The 25,948-nt window shown below is 40.5% G+C and overlaps 1 protein-coding gene across 2 annotated transcripts in view; it reads left to right on the forward strand.

Moving 5' to 3' along the window:
- The window catches only part of egfra (epidermal growth factor receptor a (erythroblastic leukemia viral (v-erb-b) oncogene homolog, avian)), a 275,066-nt gene that overhangs the window by 167,250 nt on the left and 81,868 nt on the right, over positions 1 to 25,948 (forward strand). For both annotated transcript variants that reach the window (XM_059638086.1, XM_059638089.1), the window contains exons 2-8: positions 4,800 to 4,951; positions 8,475 to 8,661; positions 10,708 to 10,836; positions 15,334 to 15,402; positions 20,329 to 20,447; positions 23,036 to 23,177; positions 23,805 to 23,921. In XM_059638086.1, coding sequence (XP_059494069.1) covers positions 4,800 to 4,951; positions 8,475 to 8,661; positions 10,708 to 10,836; positions 15,334 to 15,402; positions 20,329 to 20,447; positions 23,036 to 23,177; positions 23,805 to 23,921 — 915 coding nt within the window. The remainder of the gene's footprint in view (positions 1 to 4,799; positions 4,952 to 8,474; positions 8,662 to 10,707; positions 10,837 to 15,333; positions 15,403 to 20,328; positions 20,448 to 23,035; positions 23,178 to 23,804; positions 23,922 to 25,948) is intronic.

Consider the following 25,948-nt stretch of genomic DNA (forward strand, 5'->3'; position numbering starts at 1 on the left):
TGATTCAATTTAAGAAGCTTATACAGTGTGTTGTGCAGTACTCCCGATGCTGTTCAATGATGGTTGCAGGAACAACAACTCATATTCCGCTTGGGAACCCTGCAGCCCAATGGCGTCAATGTGGACTTCACAAGCTTCAAAATCTCCCCTTCTCCCCACTGCATCCCAAAACCAGCCCAGCTCGTCCCCACCTCCCTAACCTGTTCTTCCTCTCACCTATCCCGTCCTCCCACCTCAAGTCGCACCTCCATTTCCCACCTACCAACCTCATCCCGCCTCCTTGACCTGTCTGTCCTCCCCGACTGATCTATCCCCTCCCCACTTCCCCACCTATACTCTCCTCTCCACCTATATTCTCCTCTATCCATCTTCGGTCCGCCTCCCCCTCTCTCCCTATTTATTTCAGAATGCTCTCCCCATCCCCCTCTCTGATGAAGGGGCTAGGCCCGAAACGTCAGCTTTCCTGCTCCTAAGATGCTGCTTGGCCTGCTGTGTTCATCCAGCTTCACACTTTGTTATCTTGGATTCTCCAGCATCTGCAGTTCCCATTATCGCTGTTCAATGCTTGTTGAGTTGAAGAATGCCCTCTAGGGTGTACTTTCGGAGAAAAGAAAGTAACAGCAAGTCTCTAAGATAATGGGAACTGCAGATGCTGGAGAATCCAAAATAACAAAGTGTGGAGCTGGATGAACACAGCAAGCCAAGCAGCATCTCAGGAGCACAAAAGCTGACGTTTCTGGCCTAGACCCTTTATCAGAGAGTAGTGGTTTTTTTTGGAATGTTACCCAAGGTGTGCCAGGCAGACTGATATTGTATTACAGACGGTTATGCCTGAATCTTGCGTAACCCTTGTGCAAAATTTCATAATATCACAGCTGTAAATCATTATATCAGGGAGTCTTGGAAATGTTAAAACTGACACCTTAGAACCTTTCCTGAAGATGCCAAGAACTGCAGATGCTGGAGTCAGAGATAACACAGTGTGGAGCTGAATGAACACAGCACACCAGGCAGCATCAGAGGAGCAGGAACTGGGGAGGGGGAAGGGAGCTGGGAAATAAATTGAGAAAGGATGGGTGGGGCTGGGGATAGTAGATGGGGTGGTGATAGGTGGATGCAGATGGGGGCAGTAGGGATTAGTTGGTGGGAAGGGTGGTGCTGATAAGTGGGAAAGAAGATGGACAGGTTGGGTCAGGACAAGGAGGTGAGAGGATGGAGGGTAGGAGCTCTTCTTCCCCACCTATCCACCCCACCCTTCCCACTGACCAATTCTTACTTACCCCCACCTGCATTCACCTATCACCATCCTACCTCCCCTCCCTGAACCTCACCCCTCCTCCCTCTATTTATTTCCCAGCCCCTTCCCCCCTTCCCCATTTCTGAAGAAGGGTCCCAACCCAAAACATCAACTCTTCTGCTCCTCTGATGCTGCCTGGCCTGCTGTGTTCCTCCAGCTCCACACTGTGTTGACTTAGAACCTTCCCCAAGTTCTTCAGCTTCTTCCCTTTCCTATAGTTAATAACTGATACTGGTGAATGGTCCCATAGCCATATTGTCAGTCCTTGGGTACCTCAGAACAGGGGTAGTTTATGTTAGCTTTGATTCTGTAGCAGCAATTTTCAGCTTTCTGGTACATCGTAGCTGAATCTGATCCTGTCTTCACCTCAGGTTCACATACGTACTTCTCATGGATAGCAGGAACTGGAGTCTTGGCTAACTTCTCACCCTCCTCCAATTCCTCTTCTGCTTAACAGTAGTGTGCCAATTGGGAAAGCTCTTTTCAAATTTACTGTAAGCTCGATGTCTGAACAGAAAAACCGAATACACTGCAGTGACACCAACTTGCAATGTAATTAGACACATCATGAGAAAATGAACCCTTGACAGTATTAGTCCATACTATTGAGTTCTTGTTTCTTAGCAAAGATTTATAATGCTAAAAATGCAAATAGTTACCATTGTAATATAATTAAATTTACATTGGTTCCCTTTTCCCTGTGATTAGTATGCTAAGATCTTAAAGTGTAGGTCTGTAGTTTTCCTCTTTAGATGCAATAAAGCCAAGTTAGAACTGAAAATTCAGTCAGTTTTGCCTTTCCACCAGTGTTAATTATCTCCCCAAGCTTTTGAGATAAGACCCAAGCTTAAAATAGGCATAATCCAACTGGGAAAAAAAAGTGCACAATAAAACATTAAGCATCAGACATAAAATTTAGGATTTAAGTGAAGAAATGTTAAGTTCCAACTTATTTAACTGCTATACATTCACATCAGGCACAGCATATTTAAGATTTGTGACCCAGAAAACTTATCAGTTTTACATGTGACTTTTACACATGCTATAAACAAAATAGGGTCCGGTACAGGAGAAGACCTTTCCATCAAAAGGCTCAAAATAATGCACTTTCTTTTTCTTGCTGCAGCTGAAAAGCTGGTTGTGACTATGAAAACCCTGAAAGAAGTACAATAGGATATTGCTCAAATTTTGAGAGTGGGAGGTATGGTCAATTTTGTGGGTGGTAATTTGTGCAGATTGAGTATTTAATGAATGAACATAAAGATCAATGAAACATGATTGTATTGTAGTTAAACACCTAATCCCCAAGTTTGAGGCACATAATTTGTTTGTAATTTGATTGCTAGTATTTGAGCACAGATGGGAAGTAAACTTCAGCCTGAAGTGTTAATATTTAAAGCCTAACCATAGTAAACCAGAAAAGTAGTTTGCAATTGGGTTGGTGGTGGTATAAAATCACTGGACCCCAATCCTGAACCTCAATATAATATTCTAGGGCTATGGGTTTGAATTTCATCACCTGCCATGGTAGGATTCAATCCCAATAAAAGCCTGGATTTTAAAATGCAACCATTGTCGATTGTTGTAAATACCCATCTGATTCACTAATAGGGAAGGATATTCGTCCTAATTTGGTCTGGCTTCATGTGACTCTAGACCCACAACAATATTGTTGACTTTTGAATGCTCCCTGAAAAGCCTCGAGCAAACCGCTTCAGTGACGGGCAATAAATGTTGGCTCAACCAGTGGCGCCTACATCTTATCAATAAATAAAAAATGTTGCACAGAAATTGATGTCTTTAGACATTAAAATACATTGTGATTATCAATTTGGCATAAAATATTTCCACTATGAGGTTGACATTGACTTGCAATCCCCTTTCCTTGCACCACGTCAATCTGATAGACTTGATGTGCAAATTCAGTGCAGTACTGACCCTAGCATGCAAAGCTGTCAGATGTTCTTTGCAGAGTGGAAATTCCCCCCTCCCTTTAAGAATTTCAGCTTTTAACTTTTAGGAGACAGCTCTATTCATGTATTCAGATATGTCCCAAATGTTCTCTTAAACAAGCCACTTCACATCCTAATATACATAGGAGCCAGACAATCTGAGTTCTCCTTGGCAGGAATTCAAGCTACAGCTACTGACTTGAAAGGTTCAGTTGCATTGTAAATACATTTAAATGATCCATGTGCCCTTCTTATGTTTAGCTTCACTGCAAACCTGTAACATCGGTGGACAAATTTTCAGTTACTTTGGTCCGAAGTTCTGGAATTTCCACCTTACACCTCTGTGCTGACTGCCTCAGTATCCTACAGTGAGACATTCCTTAAAAACTTCAACTAATCTTTCCTGACCTAATGGCACATTATGTTCCTCAAGTGTTATACTCCTGTGAAGCACCTTGGTATGTTACTATAGTACGGATGCTAATTTAAGTATAAGTTGCTATTGTTGTTGTTTAAATCTGGTGTGGTTTCAGGATGGTGAGCTGAACAAAGTGGAGTAAAACACCCTCTTATATGGTCTAGCTTTTTTCAGTATCAATCTCACATTCGCCTTCTGTCTCAAAGCACAACTGCTTGGCACCAATACCACTTGTTTGCAGTGCTGCATCCTTGAAATTGCCTGAATACTGTAATACTATGACAGTTTGACAGGATGCCAAAGAAATCTTGTTTTGTACTGAAATCAATTTGTGATACAGCTGACCTAATGTCTTATTTTCTTCAATTCCACTATCACTTGCTGTGAAGATTTGCATTTTTAACAACTGTATGTATTATATTAAATCCTTTTTTAAAATAATTGGAATGCTCAGATTTTAACAACAGAATCTAGTTTTATTTTCAACTTTTTTGAGTATCTAGGGCATCATGGTGGCTCAGTGTTTAGCACTGCAGCCTGACAGCACCAGGGACCTGGGTTCGATTCCAGCCTCGGGCGACTGTCTGTGTGGAGTTTGCACATTCTCCCCGTGTCTGTGTGGGTTTCCTCCGGGTGCTCCAGTTTCCTCCCACAGTCCAAAGATGTGCAGGTTAGGTGGATCGGCCATGCTAAATTGCCCATAGTGTTCAGGGGTGTGTGGGTTATAGGGGGATGGGTCTGGGTGGGATGCTTCAAGGGGCAGTGTGGACTTGTTGGGCCGAGGGGCCTGTTTCCACACTGTAGGGAATCTAATCTAATCTATTTCCACTCAATGAAAATGGGATTGTAGTATTAAGTCTATATGTTTGGGTGCCATTAGCAAGGTTCACCAACGTAATTCAGTAACATCACACTCTATTATCACTAGGTATACCTCTTTTCATTCTCCATATACTTTACTGCACCCAAATAGTTGTAAGTGCACTTATAGGCAACTTCGGCTGTTCTCCATAAAATCAAGCAATGTGAAGTAAATTGCTTTCTGCAGATTCATTTGTGTTGAAGTGGGATGGATTAGGAAAAGGATTTTTATTAATTGTTGTATTTATTTGTTCTCCTTTTTTTATTGCAGTTTGTTCAGGTTTTGAAAACAAACTAAATTTGCTGGCAAATGAGGATAACCATTACAACAGTCTTCGCAGAACCTACAGTGGTTGTGAAGTTGTGATGGGCAATCTAGAGATAACCTTTGTGCAACCACACCATGATGTGTCGTTCCTTAAGGTAATGTGCCATATTTATGTTTTTTTCACATCCAAATATGCAAGTAATCATGTAATTCAACAGCAGCCGCAGTGTAACGTTGTCTTGCTGCCCCATGGACATTGCCTATTCCGTGACAGGTACAGATTTCCATCTCTCTCTCTCTTGCTGTCTCTTTCATGCTCTCAATCTCTCCTCCGCCCTCCCCTCTCTCTTCTCCACACCCCCACCACCCCAACCTTCCAATGTCTCCTGGTATTAGCCCTGTTGAAGTCACATTTTGGTCTTTCCAATGTATAGTTTTGCTTAGGAATCTGAGGAGTCAGTTGCACTATCCTGTAAATGAATTGGTGTTATTCAGTAAAACTATAAAGCAAAGTATAAGAATTTCTGAATAATAGGAAAAGCTAGAAATTCTTTAATGTGTTTCATAAACTCATGTTTTGGAATTCTTCAATGATTTTACTCACGTTCTGAACCTTTTCATTTAACTTCTGTAATCAAAATCACGTGTCCCATTCCATTTCTTCTTCTCTTGCAAATTTTGAATGTATCTGATTAGGTTTCTTTCTTAAAGTCTTAAATTTTAAATCGATTCGCTTTAGGCACAAGCTCATATTCATTGAGTGTTGCTTTGCTAACAATTGCCTGGTCTGTGGATTGCTATTCTGACAAACTGGCAGACACATTTCAAGCAGTACATATCAAAATACGCTGTAATATTAAGGTCCAAACATCTTTTGCTCAGTTTGCCTTCTTAGTTGCCTTTTCAGATGAGGTGAAATAACATTTCACTCCATCCTCTGCAAATTTGGGCACTTTATGTAGATTTCTAGTTAAACGAACTCCCTCATTGGACTTCTTTTTGCTTTTCTCTTCACTTTTCTCTTTCAAATTCATGTTGTTTGATTTCTATCTTTGAATATCATGCTGTTTAAATTCCATTTTGCCCTTGGTTTTGTCTAACTCAAGTCTTTTCATTTCTCTTTCTCTCTTAAGTTCATTGCTTTACAATTTTTTTTTAAACCCCGGTCATTCTAGCTGAGATGTGTCGATTACAGATTTTCCTCCTCTCAGGATTAAACACTGGGTGGTCACTGTAAATATGCCATCCTTAGAGATGCTTCTTTTTCTGTCTTCAATTTGGTTGTTAACTGAATTTAGCCTTAGTCAAAAATTCTGAATAAACCACTGTTGCGCCTTCCAACACCCAAGGATGTCTAAGCAGCATTCAAAGCTGTTTTGAAAGTTCAATCCAGGTAATACTCGTGTTATATGTTTAAAGCCTCTATGTACTCACTTGTTTAATAGAGACATAAATCCTTCTCAAAAATCAATGAATTCAAATCCCAGCCAAAGGCCCCATTTTGTTGTGATCCCTGCTAATGATACTGGGCAAATCAGCTCTCAGCTTGAAACTTGGCTTGATCAATTTTCTGTGTTCAGATTTTGCAGATAGATACATTGGTGCTTAGTCACTGAATGTACACTCTGAAGGCTGGCAATTTAGTTTAACAAGTGAAATTTAGCAAGATTATGACACAAAATAAGAAAATAAGACAAGGCTATTATAGAACATTTATAAAGATCTTGATATTAGCATTAAAACAAAGTTTCAAACTGTTTTCAAACACTATCCTTTCACAGATATTCAAATCTGGAAAATATCGCTTGTAATTAAATTTTTAAATCTCTACTTAACTGATTCTTTTAAAATCTATTCCTTGGACTGTTCAGGTGCTTTCATGTTTCCATTCCCATTTGTTGGACTGAAGCTATTATTCAAGTTTGATGGCTTGAGCCTTTTTGTAGTTTGGATGGCTTGAAAACTTGTAGACACTGTAAAAGCCTGCATAATTCACAGAGTAAAGCCACTTCTTCTCGAGTGGCTGGTTTCCTTCATCTGAAACCTTGAACCTTCTGCTGTGGAATCAAGTGTCTCTGACCTGTTTCCTCTGCCTGTTGTGAACCATGAATGAATTTTTAAAAACACAGAATAAGGCAGAAGTAGTCCATTTGCCCCTTTAAGCCTGCACCATGATTCAAAAAGATGACCACCAATCTGTTTGTTTCAAATTCCACAATAACACCTATCCACTAGAACCATTGATTCCCTTGCCCAGCAAGTATCTATCCACTTCTGTCTTATAAAGATGACCAAGTCTCCACTGCACCCCAGAAAGTAGGAGACAGCTCATGAGGGAGTTGGGGGTGGGGAAAGGAAAATGGTACATTTTATAAAATCCTCTCTCCATCTTCAAACACACTGCTGGGGACCATAAAGTTCCACAATTAACTCAATCAGATTCTGCTTCTGGTCTGCTCTTCCATTTCTTTAGTCTTGCTTATAATCAGATTTTAATGGTGCTGCTGCTTGAGTGGAAACTTTGACTATTTGTTCCATGTAACAATCTAATATGATTTCCTAAGTAATATTTACAGCTGAATTGCATCTGTTATATTTTGAAATCCATCTAAAAATTGGAATAGCCCATAACATCTTGTGTGATTTATGGTTTCTTTTAAATATGTGGCACATGGGAAACATTTTCTCTCAGCTATCAGCCATGTGCGTCAGTAGAAATATCAACGGCCAAGAACTTGATGCAGGACATTTGAACGTGGCTGAATTAATGGAACTTGATGCACAATATTTCAATTGCTAGTGTCACTATGGTGTGTCAGTTGATGAAATTGGAATGAAAGTTCAGCATAAGGTCAGATGGTCCAGTGATGAGCATTATCATTGCCTTTGACTTAATCATCTGCTAATCCCTAATACAGATCCAAATCTTTGACTAGGTTGGCATTCTTTCAAATTAAATTGTATAATTTCCTAATAATCATCACTATCAAATTTCTTGACAAGTCCAGTTACGTACAAATAATTAATAGCTGCTCCAGCACCAAAAACCTAAGTCATTATCCAGTCATTCACATTGAGCTAAGTAACTAAGAAACAAACTGGAAAATGGTACTCAAAAAGCAAAAAAATCACATCATTATCAATCACATTAGTTGACTCCAACATGACTGCACTATCCTTGATTTGTACTGCAGTGGATAGCTTGCTTTCTGTTACATTTATCATTAAAACCACAAATTCCTAGGGGCTCTGCCTCTCTGTATTTCCTCCCAAAGTTAATGATCTCTTCCGCTCTTCACTGGACCATCTGACCTTATGCTGAACTTTCATTCCAATTTCATCAACTGCACAGGATAGTCGGAAATCTTCCAGTGTTTCCAGCATTTAGTGTTTCCTTCAGTGGACTCAAAGAAAACTTTGGAACTCTTGAGTGAAGTACTGAAGGGAGACTGATGCTGGCTGTTTAGCAGATGAGCAAAGAAACTTTCTCAGTAGTACAACAGTGGAGAAAATAAGAAGAGAAAACCAGAAAACTACAAGTAACACAAATATCCAATGTTTATAATTTGGATAATGTATTGCTTTTGATAAAGCATGTATTACCAGGAATACATTAATATCTTCTTTCAGACAATTTCAATGTCGCTAATAAATGATGCATGTTCTATTCATTTACAGAGTATTCAGGAAGTTTCAGGTTACGTCCTCATAGGCCTCAACAAAATTTCAAGTATCCCACTGGAGAATCTTAGGATCATACGGGGTCACCGGCTTTATGAAGACAAATATGCCCTTGTTATTTTGTCAAACAATGATCAGGAAAGGAAATTTGGACTTACTGAGTTACTATTGAGAAATCTTACAGGTTGGTTTGATGTGTTTCATTAATGTAAGATGATAAGAATGTGTTTTAGATCAATTTTTTTTTATTCATTCCTGGATTGTGAGCATCACCCATCCAAAATTACCAATGTGAAGATGGTGATCAACTATTTGAAACAATGTAGTGTAGGTCCAGGCAGTGCTGCGAGAAAGGGAATTCCAAAATTTAGACCAATGATAATAAAGATATGATGACATATTGCCAAGTAAAAATGATTTTACTCATAAAGTCCCTACTGTGTAGAAGCAGCCCATTCGGCACATCAAGTCTACACCAATCCTTCCAAGAGCAGCCCACCTAGAACCACTCATATTTACCATAGCTAATCCACCTCGCCTGAACAACTCTATACGCTATGGACAATTCAGCATGGACAATCCACCTACCTTGCACATCTTTGTGACTGTGGGAGGAAACGGGAACACCGAGAGGAAATCCACGCAGACACAGGGAGAATGTGCGAGCTCCATATAGACAGCCGCCTGAGGGTGGAATCGAACATGGGTTCCTGAAGTTATGGGGTAATAGTGCTAATCACTGAGTTTTATACCACCCCAATAATTTGTGACTTGGAGAAGAATTTGTAGTTTGTACTGTGCTCATGTTGTCCTTGCACTCCCAGGTGTTAGCAATAGTAGAAGTTTAGTATGTCATGGAAAAATGGAAGTTAACACCCACAGTTATCCCCACAGTGAATTCAAGACCATAACTGTGAGTCAGGGCGATCATTGAATGGAGGTCGAAAAGGGAAAAGAAAGTTCAAGAGCTGGCTGCTGCTCTGCTGCATTGGCCGAAATCTTGGAACAGATCTTCATCCCAGCGTCAATCTCTGATGTTTGACAAGCAGAGACTCCAGTGCGAAAGAAGAAAAATAATGAAATAATTTACGTCATCTTTTTAGTCAAATACGTATACATTGTGGTGGTGCTTCATTTAAATAATGTGATGCTTTTACTTATTAATTTGTTCAATCCTGGAATCAGTGGCTTTTTCATTGACATAATTGTCTGAATTGGCCTTCTGTAGAGTTCAGACATTGGCTTGACTCTAAATACACCAGATGATAAGATGTGTATGTCCAAATTTTAAATGATCAGTATTGCGGTGACTGCTTTTTCCATATAGTATATATAAAATCAACATGGTAATTTTTTTCTTAGAAAACTATCAGGGCATCTCTAATCTGGTGTATTGAAATATTTCCAAAATTAACCAGCTCAGTTTTGACGGTTAAGATGTTTTCATTCTAAGATGCTGTGTTGCAAGTAAAAGTCTTTGTCAGGAATGACATGTTAAAAATAGTATCTAAATGTCTTATAGCTACCAATACTTAAATAAGGTTAATTTTTCACATTTCCCACTGTATGCAGCTCGCTAACTTGCACACAGCTAACTCACCTAAGAGTGCAGACAGCAAAACTGCTCACTGACATTCACCAGTGTCCCTCATCAATAGTTGAGGAAGTGCATAACAGTGGATCGAATTCACTTTGCCAAATTCGAGAACTGACCATTTCCTTGATTGGCAGCATTTCAGGACAGAATGTCAGCCAGATGGTCAAAGGGGAGCCATAGCCTGTGTTTTCTGAAATAGATTTATCTTTACAAGCGGTTGCCTTGCTGTCATTAGAAGAAATCTGAATCAAGATTTATCGACAATGTGTCATGGTGTCCATTCTTCTGCCAGTTAATGTCTGACAGCCATTACATTACAAGTAAAAATTGGCCTCCCTATCTCACACTGGTATATTTGACTCATTTCTATCCTTTGAATTGGTCTAGCAAGCCATCCATATTCTGTCAACTGCTATGCCAAAGTTCAGGTAGAGTGCATGTCTCCAACTCTTGAGTTCAAGCAGCAAATGGGCAAGAACATTCACAGACTAAAAGCCAACCCATACCTAATGTAAATAAGGAAAGGGCTGGATAAAATGATCAGAAAAAGAGAAATGGAAGAGGATTGAAATGTGTGATTTTTGGTTTCCTTTTGGCCTTGTTTTGGATAACTTACTTATTTTTATCTTTCAGAAATTTTATTTGGCAGTGTGAATATCATTTCTAACCCACACCTTTGTTACATGCAATCCATTCAATGGGATGACATTTTGGACAAAAGCATGTTGCCTGAAATGGCAATAAACTTCACTGCAAAAAATTGTAAGCAAAAAGTTGACTTGTACCTACTTTTCTGCAATTGACAGTAAGATTGAAATAGAAAAGAAGCAGTACATTCATTGCTTTGGTAACCTTTTTCATTTTGTAATTTGCTGACATGTAAAGGTTACATAGAGTAATATATTACTTCAAGTGAACAACAATGACTCAACAAATTAAGTGTTACTTTCTGAACTAATTTCCATCTATATCTTTTTCTTTCGTATGAATTTGAATTATTTTTGTGTAACTATTTGTAATTTTTATGACTGCGCACATTTCCCTTTTGTTAACCTTTTAGTCTCCATGGAGTATTGCAGAATTAGAGGGAACAGTTACTTACATTTCTGTGGTGTTCCTTGTGTTCAGTGCTTTGCAATACTTGTATGTGTTGAGAATAAGGAGGAAATATATATATATTTTAAAAAATCCACCTAATGTCTTAAAGGGTTTAACAACCAATTTATTAAAGTAAAGGTCTAATCACAATTGTAATGAAGTAAACAGTGCAACTAAAGGAAGCTTTTCAAGTCTCTTAAAACAGCAAAGTGATAATAAACAGTTAAACTATTTGCTGATGGTTAAAAGGCAAATACTATCCAGGACACTGTTGAACATATGTGAATATGTGAATTATGAGAAGGAGGAGGTTATTTGGCCGCTCGAGTTGGCTTTCCTGTTTAAAAAGATCATGGCTGATCTATTGGGTTCAATGGGGTTAACTGACCTACTTCTGTTTGAAATACTACCATCCAATCTTTTACACCTCCTGAGAGGGCAGAAAGAATGTTTCAGAGACAGTAGGATCTGCAGATGCTGGAGAATCTGAGATAACAAGGTGTAGAGCTGGATGAAAACAGCAGGCCAAGCAGCATCAGAGGAGCAGGAAAACTGACGTTTCAGGCCTAGACCCTTCAGGCAGAAAGAATCTTAGTTTAATGGTTCATCCAAGATATGGGACTTCTGATAATGGAATTTACTCAGTACTATATTTGAGCGTCAGCTTTGGCTTTTGCATTGAAGTTCTGGTTCCAGAGCCATGATTGCAACATAAACAAAGCTGGGAATGGGAAGTTCAGAAGTACTTAGCATTTCAGAAGAACAAGCAAAAATGGAAGAAAATTCTGTATCTCTGTTAACAAAACATGAAACACGTACGGTTGTGAGGAATAATCTTGCTTTGTAAGGCTGTGATGTACAAACAGTTAGCCCAGTGATATGAAAAGTAAGGGCCGATCTACAGAGCCCTTATCAGGAGCTGCACTCGAGGACAGAGTATAAATCAAGATGTAAGGAGATTTTCTAAGAAAAAAAATGCAACAATTGTGGGTGACTTGAATTTTCAGACTGATTGACCAAATCAAATTGGCAGAGATAACTTTGAGGATGACTTTATAAAATGTATTAAGGACAATTTCTTGCAATTATACTTTGTGGAACCAATTAGAGAACAGGCAAGTATGTGAAATGAGATATGATTGAGCACCTCATCAGGAATCCTTGAAGAGTGATCATAACATGATGAAATTTCATTTTCAGTTTGAGGGCGAAAAGCAAACATCTGAAACTAGTGTCTTAAACTTAAGTAAAGACAATTACAAAAATATAAGGACAACGTTTATGTGGTTAACTAAGGATGTTGAGGATTGTGCCAAATTGAAATAAAGTGTGAATTAGTGCAAGACCAGAAGCTTGGAAACATTTTAGGAATCTGTAAAAGAATAACATATAAGGCAAAAATAAATGAAGCCAACAAGCAAGAAATATGAAATCAGATGTTAAAAGCTTCTACAAGAATATGAAACGTGAGTGGCTAAAATAAATGTTTGTCCATAGAGAATGAATTAATAATGAGTCATTATCACTATCATTATTAATTAATAATAATAATTAATGAAAATGCCAGGGAATTTGATTTTTCAAAACTCCGTGACCTTAATTGGTCCATGATAGAGTGGAATCTGGATGACACTGGATTGGGCTTGTAAAAAGGCTGACCTCCGTTCCCAACAATTTTAGTCGAGCGTTTCTAATTGAATCAGTTCTGAGGGTTGTGCTTTATCAGGCAGGCCTCATAATCTGTTGGAATTCAGCCTTTCCCACGTCAATTTTAAACCCTACCTTTACCTCTCCACCCTTAACAACCTCTTTGCACCTTACATATTATAGGGCTTGTGCTTGATGTTTATTGTAACAGTTGGAAGCTGTTGAACAGCCCATAAAATTATCCAAGTGAACAAAATGACTCTTTAAACCAGCCGTGTAAACAAAATCACGGATTTTGAAAAAAAATGCAATTGGATTGTAGACAAAAGACTAAATACATTATTATTTGTTCTCTTTGTAGATATTTTCTTCCTATGTGTAGATATGAATAAATTCGTTTAAATATCTATCTTCCAAAAAATGAGGTTCATTTATAAATAATGTCTGATAGGCTGGTGGCACTGTAAGGGGTTTGTACTGCCAATTTAAGATGGAACCATAGTCCAGTCACAAGTATCTTTTTGACCTCTCCTATTCTCTTACTGTAGCCATGTGTCACACTTTCATGCCAAAATTGTTCCAAAAAAAAAGACAAAATCTAGAATAACATGACTGACTTCTTGGCATCTGAAGATTTCCTGCCTTTCTTGATCCAGGTCCTTCTTATATCATCAGAATGGGTCAAACTTAAAGCAGTCTTCACACACCCCAAACCTTTCAGAGCCATTACATTGTATAAGGCTCTGCTGAATCAGGAGCTGTTCCACTGGCCTTCTAGATCCCCTGGTTAGCTACCTCTAGGTCCTTTCTGATTGCCTGTAAACATCCCCACAAGGCTTCCAACCTCCCTCTAAAGTGGCTTATTCCCACTTCTACTGATCCCCCTTCCTTCCCTGGTCCTTCAGCCTGAATCACTGTTAAGGTTGCCTTAATTTCTTTAACTGACTATATGAAGTACTGTGGCAAAGAATACATCAGGGTGTTGAGCGGAATAGGAAAACATTCTATCAGTATTAATAATGGTACATGGGGAACAAATAACAAGTGTTAGAACATTGATTAAGGAAAAATAGTAGATTTAATCTAGAGGTGTACCCTTGGACTTCCCAATGCTGGAATCCAACAGCAACTTCTCATTTAACAAGGTGTGGAGCTGAATGAACATAGCAGGTCCAGCAGCATCAGAGGAGCAGGAAGGCTGACATTTTGGGCCTAGATCCTTCATCAGAAATTTCTGAAGAAGGGTCTAGGCCTGAAACATCAGCCTTTCTGCTCCTCTGATGCTGTTTGACCTGCTGTGTTCATTCAGCTCTACACCTTGTTATCTCAGATCCTCCAGCATCTGTAGTTCCTATTATCTGCAACTTCTGATTGGCAGTTCCTTAATTGACTGCCTTGTCCAATTTTCTGCAGTTGCTCTTCTGGGTCTCTGAACCAGAAGTCATCCCAACTCAGGATTGTCATTCTAGAAGCCACATTCAGCCATAGGTGTCTGGCTGTGAGATCAGGCTCACGTGGAAGACTGATAGCTGCAAATCTGTCTGTGTGGAATATTATTACTGCAGGACAGAGAATGTTAAAATATGAGTACAATACATCATAGAATTCCTACAGTTTGAAGTAGGCCATTTGACCCATCGAATCCACACCAACCCCACTTAGATCATCTCACCTAGACCCATCTCCCCTACACGATCCCTGTATATCCCATGGCTAATCCACCAGCCTGCATATCTCTAGACTGTGGAAGGAAACCAGAACACCTGGAGGAAACCCATACAAACATAGAGAGAACGTGCAAACTCCATGCAGATAGTTGCCTGAGGATGGAATCAAACCTGGGTCCCTGGTGCTGTGAGGCAGTACTGTTAACCACTAGTGCGGTGCATACTCCGGATTATTAAGATCTAATTTTTTTTTAACTTTGAATGATTTTGCAAAGTTTTTAACAGAAGTTCTGTGTGGCGAACTATCCTCAAAGACTAGAACCCTTTAGGATATTTAGTGAATTGTGTTCTTTCCTCTTGCAGACTCCCAGAAAAATAATTAAATCCTCTGGTTTTCCTTTCTCTTCAATTAGAATTAGAAGCCCTACAGTGTGGCCCTTTGGCCCAACAAGTCTGCACCAAACCTCAGAACATCCCACCCAGACCCATCCCCCTAATCTACACCTCCCTGAATGCTAGGGGCAATTTATCACGGCCAATCCGTCCAGCCTGCACATCTTTGGGCTGTGGGAGGAAACTGGAGCACCCGAGGAAACTCACGCAGACACGGGGAGAATGTGCAAACTCCACACAGAACTGGCTCAACTGAGGCTGGAATCGAACCCAGGTCCCTGGTGCTGTGAGGCAGCAGTGCTAACGCCTGAGCCACTGTGCCGTACTCTTTGATTCACCATTTTGGGAGGAACATGATTAAAATTTTAACCACCCATTTTACAATTAATTATTCTACTATTGACTTTTTGGATTGATTTTGTCATGTTTAAGTGCAGTTTTTTTTGCTTTATAGGTTCAAAATGTCACCCAGATTGTCAAGATGGAGCCTGCTGGGGTCCAGGTTTAGAGAACTGTCAGAAATGTAAGTGTTAACTTTCCAACTACCAAGAGAAGATTCACAATTACATGTTTAAAAATCAGACAATTCTCGTGATGACTTAGTGCGAGATTTCTCTTGAAAGGGTGTGGGGTACAAAACTATTTTAGACTGTGCTCTGTGCAGACTCTCGTGCATTGCTTTCCCCTTCTGAAAATGCAACTAATGATCAAATTTTAGTGTTCCACTATTTCTCAAAAGCCTACAAGATGCCTTCTCGCAAAATTAAAGTTTGCTCTTATCAGGATTTTGCTATTATGAAAAACATCTTGCTCCATCATGCTCATGATCTTTTCAGCAAGGTCACAGTGCATTTCCTAGAATAGAATCATAGAATCGCTACTGTGTTGGAACAGGCCCCATTAAGTCCACTCTGACCCTCAGAGCATCCCACCCAGACCGATACCCCTATAACCCACCTAATCTACACACTCCTGAACACTACAGGCAATTTAGCATGGCCAACCCACCTAACTTGCACAACTAAGGGCAACACGGATGACATTGAGTTTTAAGCCTCTTGAGATACAGGGAGTAAAGGAGATTAGCAGCAAATGTGATTCTACTTATGTTAAATGTTATATTAGTATCATAATCTTAAATTGATGTTTAGGCCATTGTCATAAACCGATGTTTGTAGATGTACTGTAAATATCACTTCAGTTCAGTTGTTGTGAAACTAAGGTAAAGAACCAAGAAGAGTATTTGTTGAAAATGCCACCAAACTAGAAAAAAAAGACGATCAGATAATCAAAAATCAATAATTAATGCCAAGCTTGAGTTTTAAAGCTTGAAAATTTTTAAGTGAAGGAAAAGATTGAGGAAAGTAAAGAGTTCCTCAGCTCTGAAGTTCTGAGAACAACTTAGTTATAGAGATATATAGTACAGAAACAGACCCTTAGGTCCAACTTGTCCATGCCAACCAGATGTCCAAAATTAATCTAGTCCCATTTGCCAGCATTTGGCCCATAACCGTCTAACCCTTCCTATTCATATACCCATCAGATGCCTTTTAAATGTTGTAATTGTACCAGCTTCCATTAATTCTGGCAGCTCATTCGATGCACACACTACCCTCTGTATTGAAAAGTTGTCCTTTAGGTTCCTTTTAAATCTTTCCCCTCTCACCATAAGTCTATGCCTGCTAGTTTTGGACTCTTGTCCCCTAGGGAAAAGACAATGAATCTTCACCCTATCAATACCTCACCATCTGCCTCCTACCTTTGAGCCAGTTCTGTATTCAAATGACTAGTTCTCCCTTTTTTCCATGTGATCTAACCTTGTTAACCAGTCTGCCATGCAGATCCTTGTTGAAAGCCTCACTGAAGTCTATATAGACCATATCCACTGCTCTGCCTTCATCAGACTCCTTTGTCACTTCTTCAAAAATCTCAATCAAGTTTGTGAGATACAATTTCCCACAAACAAAGCCACGTTGACTTTCCCTAATCAGTCCTTGCCTTTCCAAATATATGAAAATCCTGTACCTCCACAACTTGCCCACCACTCAGGCTCACTGGTCTATAGTTCCTTGGCTTTTCCTTGCCACCTTCCTTAAATAGTGGTACTGTGTTAGCCAACCTCCAGTCTTGTTCGCTTGCAACCCGAATAGATATCTCACCGAGAGGAGAATTGAAAATCCCTGCATTCCATAAATCACCAATGTTTTCAAATTATTTCTTCAGTACTGTGGCTTTGTGTGGCCATCGTGACTTGCTCCCACCCAAACCTTATCAACTTCCTGACACCTTTTCTCTCTGAATAGTATATTAGCCCTTGTTCTCCAAGAAGAAATCACGTTAACTGAATTTAAGATTCATTGCACCACTGAAAAGGGACATTACTTCTGAAGCGCTGTGCCCTGACCCACAGAGCATTAAAATGTACTCTGAGAAAGTGCTGTCTCATTTTGTCCCCCTAATTATCCAAATGTTTTTCTCTTCTGTCCTGTACCTCCTTCCCATTTGATCTTTTCATTTCCCTACCCTGCTTCATTCATTCTTCTTGCCATTGACAATATTACCCATTCCTACCTTTGCTCCTTCTCTTGTGTTATCCGTCCTCTTTCTGCTCATCACCTACCTGTCTCTCTCTCTACCTCTATCTCAGCTATTTCCAGCTAAATTTTAGCAAGGCAAAGTGCATTTCTGGTGTTCTTCAGAGGCATCCAACAGCAAAGGCTGGAAGTGGGGTTCACCCAGATTCAGCAGGAAGCAGGACTTGAGGTCCCGTTTTACAGATGACAGCCAATTAATTGCTTGCTGCCAACACTGTCATCCAGCATTGCACCACTGGCTTTACAGCTGGAGGATGAAGATGCTTGAACAGTGTGCACTCTCAAAGTGATGTGAGTGACAGGCCCCTGGTACAGGCAAGGGGGAGGAGAGGTATTACTGGAAAGAGACCACCCATTATGGCTGGAGCCTCCTTTGTGGGCCAAAAAGTGGTTGAAAAGGATCCCCGCTCTCCTGTCCCAACCAGCCATAACCCATTGTGATATTGCCAGACTTCATCTGGAGGACTCAACACATTACTGGTAAAATGGAGATGGCAAAGACCCTTAAATTGGCCAGTTCATTGGCTCAATCGGGCTCTGCAGGTAGGGCTCATCTTCCTCACTGCCAAATAAAAATGGCCAGAGGATGATAAGCACATCACCCAATACCTTCGCCAGCACTTTACCAGGATTCCCGCCTCTGCATCCATCCCCAAAAACCTGATGAAATTCTGGCCTTTTCAGTGCATTGTAAATGTTCCTGGTTCAATGGCAAAGGATAATCATATTGCCATAGTGTTAAATCTTCTTAAACATACGCCATGAAAAACAGGAAATATTTCAACGGTTCTTTTTGACCGGGATTGTGACTGGGAGAGAAACCTGCCTCTGAAGAGGGGGAAACCTGGTGAAATTTTGTGTTTTCATTGGGGTGAGTCCTTAGCCCGTATGGTGACAGTTCACCTGACCATTTAGAGCCAGAGTGGATGGAAGTGTGGAATTCATCTACACATTTGTGCCCCATTCTCCCCTTTGCTGTTGATTGTTACCAGTGCTAGGAGCGGTGTCTCAAAATTGAAGCATGCTCAGTAATGGAACCCTACACTCCATTCCCCCATCTTCATGGCCCTGACAATATGGCCCATTGTTTATGCAGCTCACATTCCCTCAATCTTGGAGGCTAGACAATGAATGTTTTGTTCTAAAATCAGCATGCTATGAAATAGCTGCAATGTATTATTCCCTGTTAGACAAATGATCTTCGTTTTATTTGTTGGAACCAGTTCCCCGAAAAGAGAAACATCGCATCGTTTTCATTCATCCAGGCTGTTAGATGTTTTAATAAAAAGATTGATGGCTTAAATCAGAACTTAAAATGCAGTTGTTTAGGTTATTGATTTGGCTAAGTATAAATTAAATAAATGAATAATACATAAATGTGCAAATCCCATTCAATCTTCATCTCCACCTTCCACTGCATCCCAAAACATAATTTACTCTGTCATTCACTCTCCATACTCTTAATATAATGTTCCTGGATTTCCAAAGGTAACAAAGAAAATCTAGAACAAATTCACTTATTTCTATCTTCTTATTATTCTTTCTTAAACTACTGCTGTGTGAATGTGGGGAACAGGAATATAAAGCAATGTTCCTGTTGAATGTGAGAGATAATGGGAACTGCAGATGCTGGAGAATCCAAGACAACAAAATGTGAGGCTGGATGAACACAGCAGAGGTTCACCTGCACATCTGCCAATGTGGTATACTGCATCCACTGTACCCGGTGTGGCTTCCTCTACATTGGGGAAACCAAGCGGAGGCTTGGAGACCGCTTTGCAGAACACCTCCGCTCAGTTCGCAACAAACTACTGCACCTCCCAGTCGCAAACCATTTCCACTCCCCCTCCCATTCTTCAGATGACATGTCCATCATGGGCCTCCTGCAGTGCCACAATGATGCCACCCGAAGGTTGCAGGAACAGCAACTCATATTCCGCCTGGGAACCCTGCAGCCATATGGTATCAATGTGGACTTCACCAGTTTCAAAATCTCGCCTTCCCCAACTGCATCCCTAAACCAGCCCAGTTTGTCCCCTCCCCCCACTGCACCACACAACCAGCCTAGCTCTTCCCCTCCACCCACTGCATCCCAAAACCAGCCCAGCCTGTCCCTACCTCCCTGACCTGTTCTTCCTCTCACCCATCCCTTCCTCCCACCCCAAGCCGCACCCCCATCTACCTACTAACCTCATCCCACCTCCTTGACCTGTCCGTCTTCCCTGGACTGACCTATCCCCTCCCTACCTCCCCACCTATACTCTCCTCTCCACCTATTTTCTTTTCTCTCCACCTTCGGTCCGCCTCCCCCTCTCTCCCTATTTATTCCAGAACCCTCACCCATCCCCCTCTCTGATGAAGGGTCTAGGCCCGAAACGTCAGCTTTTGTGCTCCTGAGATGCTGCTTGGCCTGCTGTGTCCATCCAGCCTCACATTTTGTTGTCTGTGTTCCTGTTGAATATAGCTGTTAAACAGTAAACGCAGCATCTGGGCGACTTCACTTTCTGCACTGTTAGTTCAGGTATCAGTTTCAGTGACTTAAGTTAGAATTGTGAGATTACACAGTGTGAAGCTGGATGAATACAGTGGGCCAAGCAGCATCAGAGGAGCAGGAAAGTTTGACATTTCGGGTCAGGACCCTTCTTTAGAAGACCCTTTTTCTGAAGAAAGGTCTAGGCCTGAAACGTCAAGCTTTCCTGCTCCTTTGATGCTGCTTGGCCCACTGTATTCGTTCAGCTTCACACTGTGTTATGTCAGATTCTTCAGCATTGGCAGTTCCTACTATCTAAGTTAGAATTGTGTTTACCTATTAGAAGTGATGGAAATGTTTTCACCAATCTCTGCCACGTTTACAGTCACAAAGAAAATCTGTGCTCAGCAGTGTTCAGGTCGATGTAGAGGTCAAAGCCCTAGCGACTGCTGCCACACTCAGTGTGCTGCTGGATGCACTGGACCTAGAGAATACGATTGCCTGGTAAGAAAGTGCATTATTTGTTGAACTAATTTCTCTGTTTGAGTTAAATGTGTTTTACTACCTCTCAAATAGAAGCAAAATACGGATGGTGGACATTTGAAGTAAAAAGAAAGTGCTGGAGAAACTCAACAGGCCTGGCAGGATTCATGGAGAGAGATACAGGGTTAACCTTTCTAGTCCAACATAACTCTTCTTCAAAAAATGCTGCCTGACCTGCCGAGTTTCTCCAACATTTTCAGTTTTTATTTATTATTTTCAAATATTGTTTATTATCCGTATGGTCTGGAATTTAGAGGATCTGTTTTGATGTTATTGAATTTGTCTTTTGTCCTTAAACAAAGTATAATGTTCTCACTGCTGCTGTGTAATAAGACAATGTAAACCAGCTAGCTCATGATGTATGACTATTACGTATTAGGACCAGCAAGTCACAACATATTGTCTCAAAATACATTGGAACTCTGATGTCAAGATCAGGTATTGAGTTGAAAATCTACTTTTAAAGCCTTAACTTTTATCTGCAGTATCAGTTCCTTACACATAGTTTGAAAATGGTGTGTAGTGTTAGGTATTCCTATGCTGGCAGTAGTGGTGGCTGCCATGAATCTTGCTCCCTATTGGTCCATTAGGACCCTGCGTCCTGACACAGCTTTTGGCCTCTGCTGTCTACTTGGATTATCTCATGAGAAAGTGTTTTCAAAGCTACAGGGAAAAGTTGGGGAATGGCATTTGGCAAGTTCGTCTTACAGTGAGCCAGTGTAGAAAGACGAGGCTTAATAATTTCATTCTGTGGGTAGAGGTTCCCCTTCCTGGAAATGGTAGGAGAGGTGGCAAGAAGGAGAACTAATTGCCCATGGACAGATACTTTCTCCCTATTCTCCACCATGCCTGGATGGAAGCCCTCTAAGGCTAGCGAGTTTTGAGAAGATTTGTAGCTCAGGTTGAGGTTCTGGATGTGAGATTGCTCGCTGAGCTGGAAGGTTAGTTTTCAGACGTTTCGTCACCAATCTAGGTAACATCATCAGTGAGCCTCCGACGAAGCGCTGGTGTTATGTCCTGCTTTCTATTTATCTGTTTTTAACCTAAACAGATAAATAGGAAGCAGGACATAACACCAGCGCTTCGTCGGAGGCTCACTGATGATGTTACCTAGAATGGTGACGAAACGTCTGAAAACTAACCTTCCAGCTCAGCGAGCAATCTCACATCCAGAGCCCACTAAGGCCTTTACATGTTCAGTTAATGGCCTCACCAGCACTTTGAATACCTTCCTCTCAGCGGATGAAATACATGCCTGATTCCACACTGGGAGCCAGGACAATCAACTGCAAGTTTGAGGGCAGGGCCTAAACTTTGCCCCAAAATGGAGGCAACTGAAAACACAGATGGGGATCAAGCTGGCATCCTTGCCTCAGACTTCCCTGATCCCCTCTCTCCTCAGGACTCCACCACATCAGAAGCACAAGCAAACCACATACTGTCTCATCATTAAATCCCCTGAAGCCTAAGCTTCAACCAACAGTCTGTTAGAAGTTGGTAATCTAGCTGCTGGTTTCTGGCAAGGCAGATTCCCAGTATTGAGGCCTCACCAGTCAGCTGCTGATAAGCTGAATGGCTCATGATCTGGTGAACATTCTCAGTTGTGAGGCTGTAGGACAGTGCCACTTTTCCTGCCACCCACACTCACGGTGCTGATCAGAGAATCGCAGACTCTGAATCTTTCAAAAGCAGAGCAACCTTCTTGATCAAAACCATAATCAAACACATCAAACATCAACGATAAAAGAAACGGGTGCTCTCTTTCCTGTAAAGTCCCCACGTGTTGTGAAATACAACAAACACATACTTTATCTTTTATCCTGCCAGTTCTCCTTTGACCTTGGTCCACACATGTGCTTTAGCTGAGGACTGACCTGTGTGCTGGATCAAGGAGGTTTGGCCATATAATCATTGGACCATCAGACTGAGGGCATTCAGCCCATCGTGTCCCTGCGTACCATCCAGGAGTGCAACATAGCTAGCCCTGCTCCGTCATGCTTTCCTCATGGCTATGTAATTCTTCTCGATTCAGATTTTCAAGCAATTCCCTTTTGAAAATGATCATTAACTCTGTCTTTGACTAATTTTTGATTCTGAAAGGAGTTGAATGTTATTGGAGTGGGGGTGAGGATTGCATGCAATTGAGGAAAGTAGACTGAAGATCCCAATGTGATTTGTTGAATGGTGGAGCAGAATTGGTGGCAGAATAGCCTGCTCCTCTCCTGTTTCTCATAATCATGTGCTACTCTCTTAGTGCTTTCCATATCTCAACCACTCATTATGGAAATAAAGTTCCTCATGCTGTCCGAGTTCTTTTGCCAATTACTTTAAATCAGTGCCCTCTGGTTTCCAAACCTTTTGCAGCTGGGAACAGGCCTCCTATCTTAAATTTGTGACTGTTGGAACTGACCGACAGAATTTGAGAGTTCCGTGGGTATTGCAAGACTTCAGTAACAGAAGGACATGTTACTGTCAGCAGCAGGTACAATAAGCAGATTGACATAAAGAAGCAAGTGTACTAAATGTGCCAATGTTATCTTTTCCCTCAGGCATGTCAGAGGTTCAGAGATGGAGATACCTGTAAAGAATCGTGTCCCCGTTTGGAAGTCTACGATACACGCACGTATCAACTGAAACCTAATCCAGATGGGAAATACAGTTTTGGAGCAACCTGTGTGAAGAAGTGTCCCCGTATGTTTAAATGTTCTGAAAATATTCATTTTTAGCACCAGTTGTTATAAATGGGTCGTTCAGTAGCTATGAAAAAAGCAAACCAAGAGGCAATAGACTTCCACTGAAACTTCACCATCTCATCAGTGATCCAGCTAATGGTTAGCTTTGGCAGAAATGAAGGCCAGATAATAGAGCCATCGTTGTCTTCAATTTATCATGAATTTGATTTCATAAATCGCAATTTAGATTGTAAGCCTCTATAGCCCCCACCACTGTTTATTGTTATTCATCAAGCGATGAGAAACCAAAATGTTGGAACTGTCTGGTTCCCACTGCTTTTGTGGGTGAGGGAAACCAAACTCCTAGCATGAAAATATTTGTTAAAGGCATTGTGCAACAATGACCCATTGTTGTGAGTAGTTGGGGTTAGCACTGATGATGAAGCGAGGTTCATAATCAGAATGTGCCTATGTATGAACGTTTGGGTCCTTTCGTATCACCGAAAACCTTTGTATTTCTAACTCCAAATTCATTCCTCTGACTTTGAAATTAAACTGCTCTTCTGTTGAATGTAGCTGAGCAATATCAATTGAATTTTAAAACCACTTTTGGATATTGTAATTGTATGCGTTCTTCATATTTTAGATAACTATGTGGTAACAGACCTCGGCTCTTGTGTTCGAACCTGCAGCCCTCGTACATATGAGGTAGATGAAGGAGACCAGAGAAAATGTAAAAAATGTGATGGACCTTGCCCAAAAGGTAGATAACAATGAACTGTCATTAACTTAACATGAACTGTGACTTCTTTTTGAGTAAAACAACATATTGTGCAACAGCTAGTGTTGTGGTTTCTCCTCGACATAAACAAACAGTCTTATTGATCCTATTCCCAGATTTTCCTATCTCCTTTTCCTTCATCCAGCTATCCAAACCAATTTTGAGTATTGATGTGGTATCTGCCTCAACCAAAATCCCTGGAAGTAAATTCAGTTGGCTCACAACACCTTGTAAAAATGAATTTTCTCCTTCTGTGTTTTATATCTGTTACACTGTAACAATTCTGTCATTCCGCAATTCTCAGCCAATCTATTTAACTACTCAAAGCGTTCTGCTTCGTTTTACCTTGTCCTATCTTTTCAATATTTTAAATTTGTTTATGTTACCCCAAAGTGTAACACCTCTGACGTTATTGACATTGAATTCCATCTGCCACTTCTTGCCCATTTCTTCATCTTGTCACTGCTCCTGCAGAGTTTCCTTAAGACTTCTAAAGAATTAACCGTACACCTATTTTGGTATCCTCTTCTAGCTTTGGTATGTTTGAGGCTAACATCTAAATCAATAATATATGCAATGAACAAGACTGGGGCCAGAATTCAGCCATGTGGAATACTGCTATCCACACCCAGCCATTCTGAAAAACTGTCCTTAACCTGAACACCTTGTTTTTTAGCCTTCTTGCCCAAATTTAATCTAGTTTATCCCTCTCTTCCTAATTCTCTACATCTTAAGCTCCTCTAGTAATCTTGTCTGTGGCACTTTCTAAATTTCCTCAATACGCTCTTTGACTATATGTGTGTCAATATATAAGACAAAAAGAATAGATCCTTTTCTTTAGGCTGATGTGGAGGGATTTGTAAGGCAGACAATGTTGATAGTTGATGGAAGTCTCTTAAGATTTTATAATGCCATTACTTGTTCCATGTAATGTTTAACTAGGGTCAGCATGTAGAAAATACCGATGACTTGCCCCCAATTTGTTACTGTTACAGTCATTAAACTTGTGGTTGAGGAGGAATGAACTGTCTTTATTTACACTTCTTAGGTTGTCATTAATGGTTAATGCAAAAATGGATCCCCTTCCTTGAGGATACTTTTGTCGCAGATCTGATGAACTTATGTCTTAAACGAAATTTCTGTTCACAGAAGGAATTGAATCTGTGGAATCCCTTTCCCCAGATTGTGTGCTACGTTCAAAGCTGAGACAGGCAAATTTGAAATCTGTAAAGTAGCCAAAGGTTATGCGAGAAAAGCAGGAAATGTCGTTGAGGATTATTAGGTCAGCAATGATCTCATTAAATACTAGAGCAGACTTGATAGGCTGAATGGCCTACATCTGCCCCAAGCCTTATATTCATGTGGCAGTAGGTTTTTGTTGCTACGTGAGGTTCACTTTGACTGAATTAATGAAAGAAATACAAACCATTATATTGGTCCTGTTCATCCTTTATAAGCAATGCATCCAGTGAGTATGTTATTGGATAAGAAACGGAGTTTCCTCAGGACCATTGGCTTATTGACTCATGAATACTTTAATGAAGGTCATACATATCACTAAATGTTAAAGCATTTAATAGCAATCAAGTGTTTTTCACAAACTATTAGTTGAAAAGGCATTTGTTTATGGATATTTGTGATGGACTGGGGGTTTCCTTAGGACCTTGATTACTTATTTGATCTCACTGGATAAAAACATGAAAAAGATTGTTTGAAGGGAAGAATAGAAGCTCCAGCAGATCCCAGCAATTTGATTAACTTAGCAAAAAGGAAATCTGTTATCTTACAGGATTACAGGATTATGTCATTATACCCTGTCACAATCAAATTCACGAGATAAGGTTTTTTGACTCTGCTTTGGGTCTTCCAGAGATTTTACGGTTGACATGAAAGTGAATCAGGCCCTGCTTAGGAGAGAGGTATATCACGACAATGTTGTGAGCATCAGCCGAGCTACCAGTGGCCCGGGGATCACTCTTTACACCTCTTTCTGGTATCAGAAGTCAATT

Source organism: Stegostoma tigrinum, chromosome 2, assembly GCF_030684315.1.
Source record: "Stegostoma tigrinum isolate sSteTig4 chromosome 2, sSteTig4.hap1, whole genome shotgun sequence".
Lineage (NCBI taxonomy): Eukaryota > Metazoa > Chordata > Chondrichthyes > Orectolobiformes > Stegostomatidae > Stegostoma > Stegostoma tigrinum.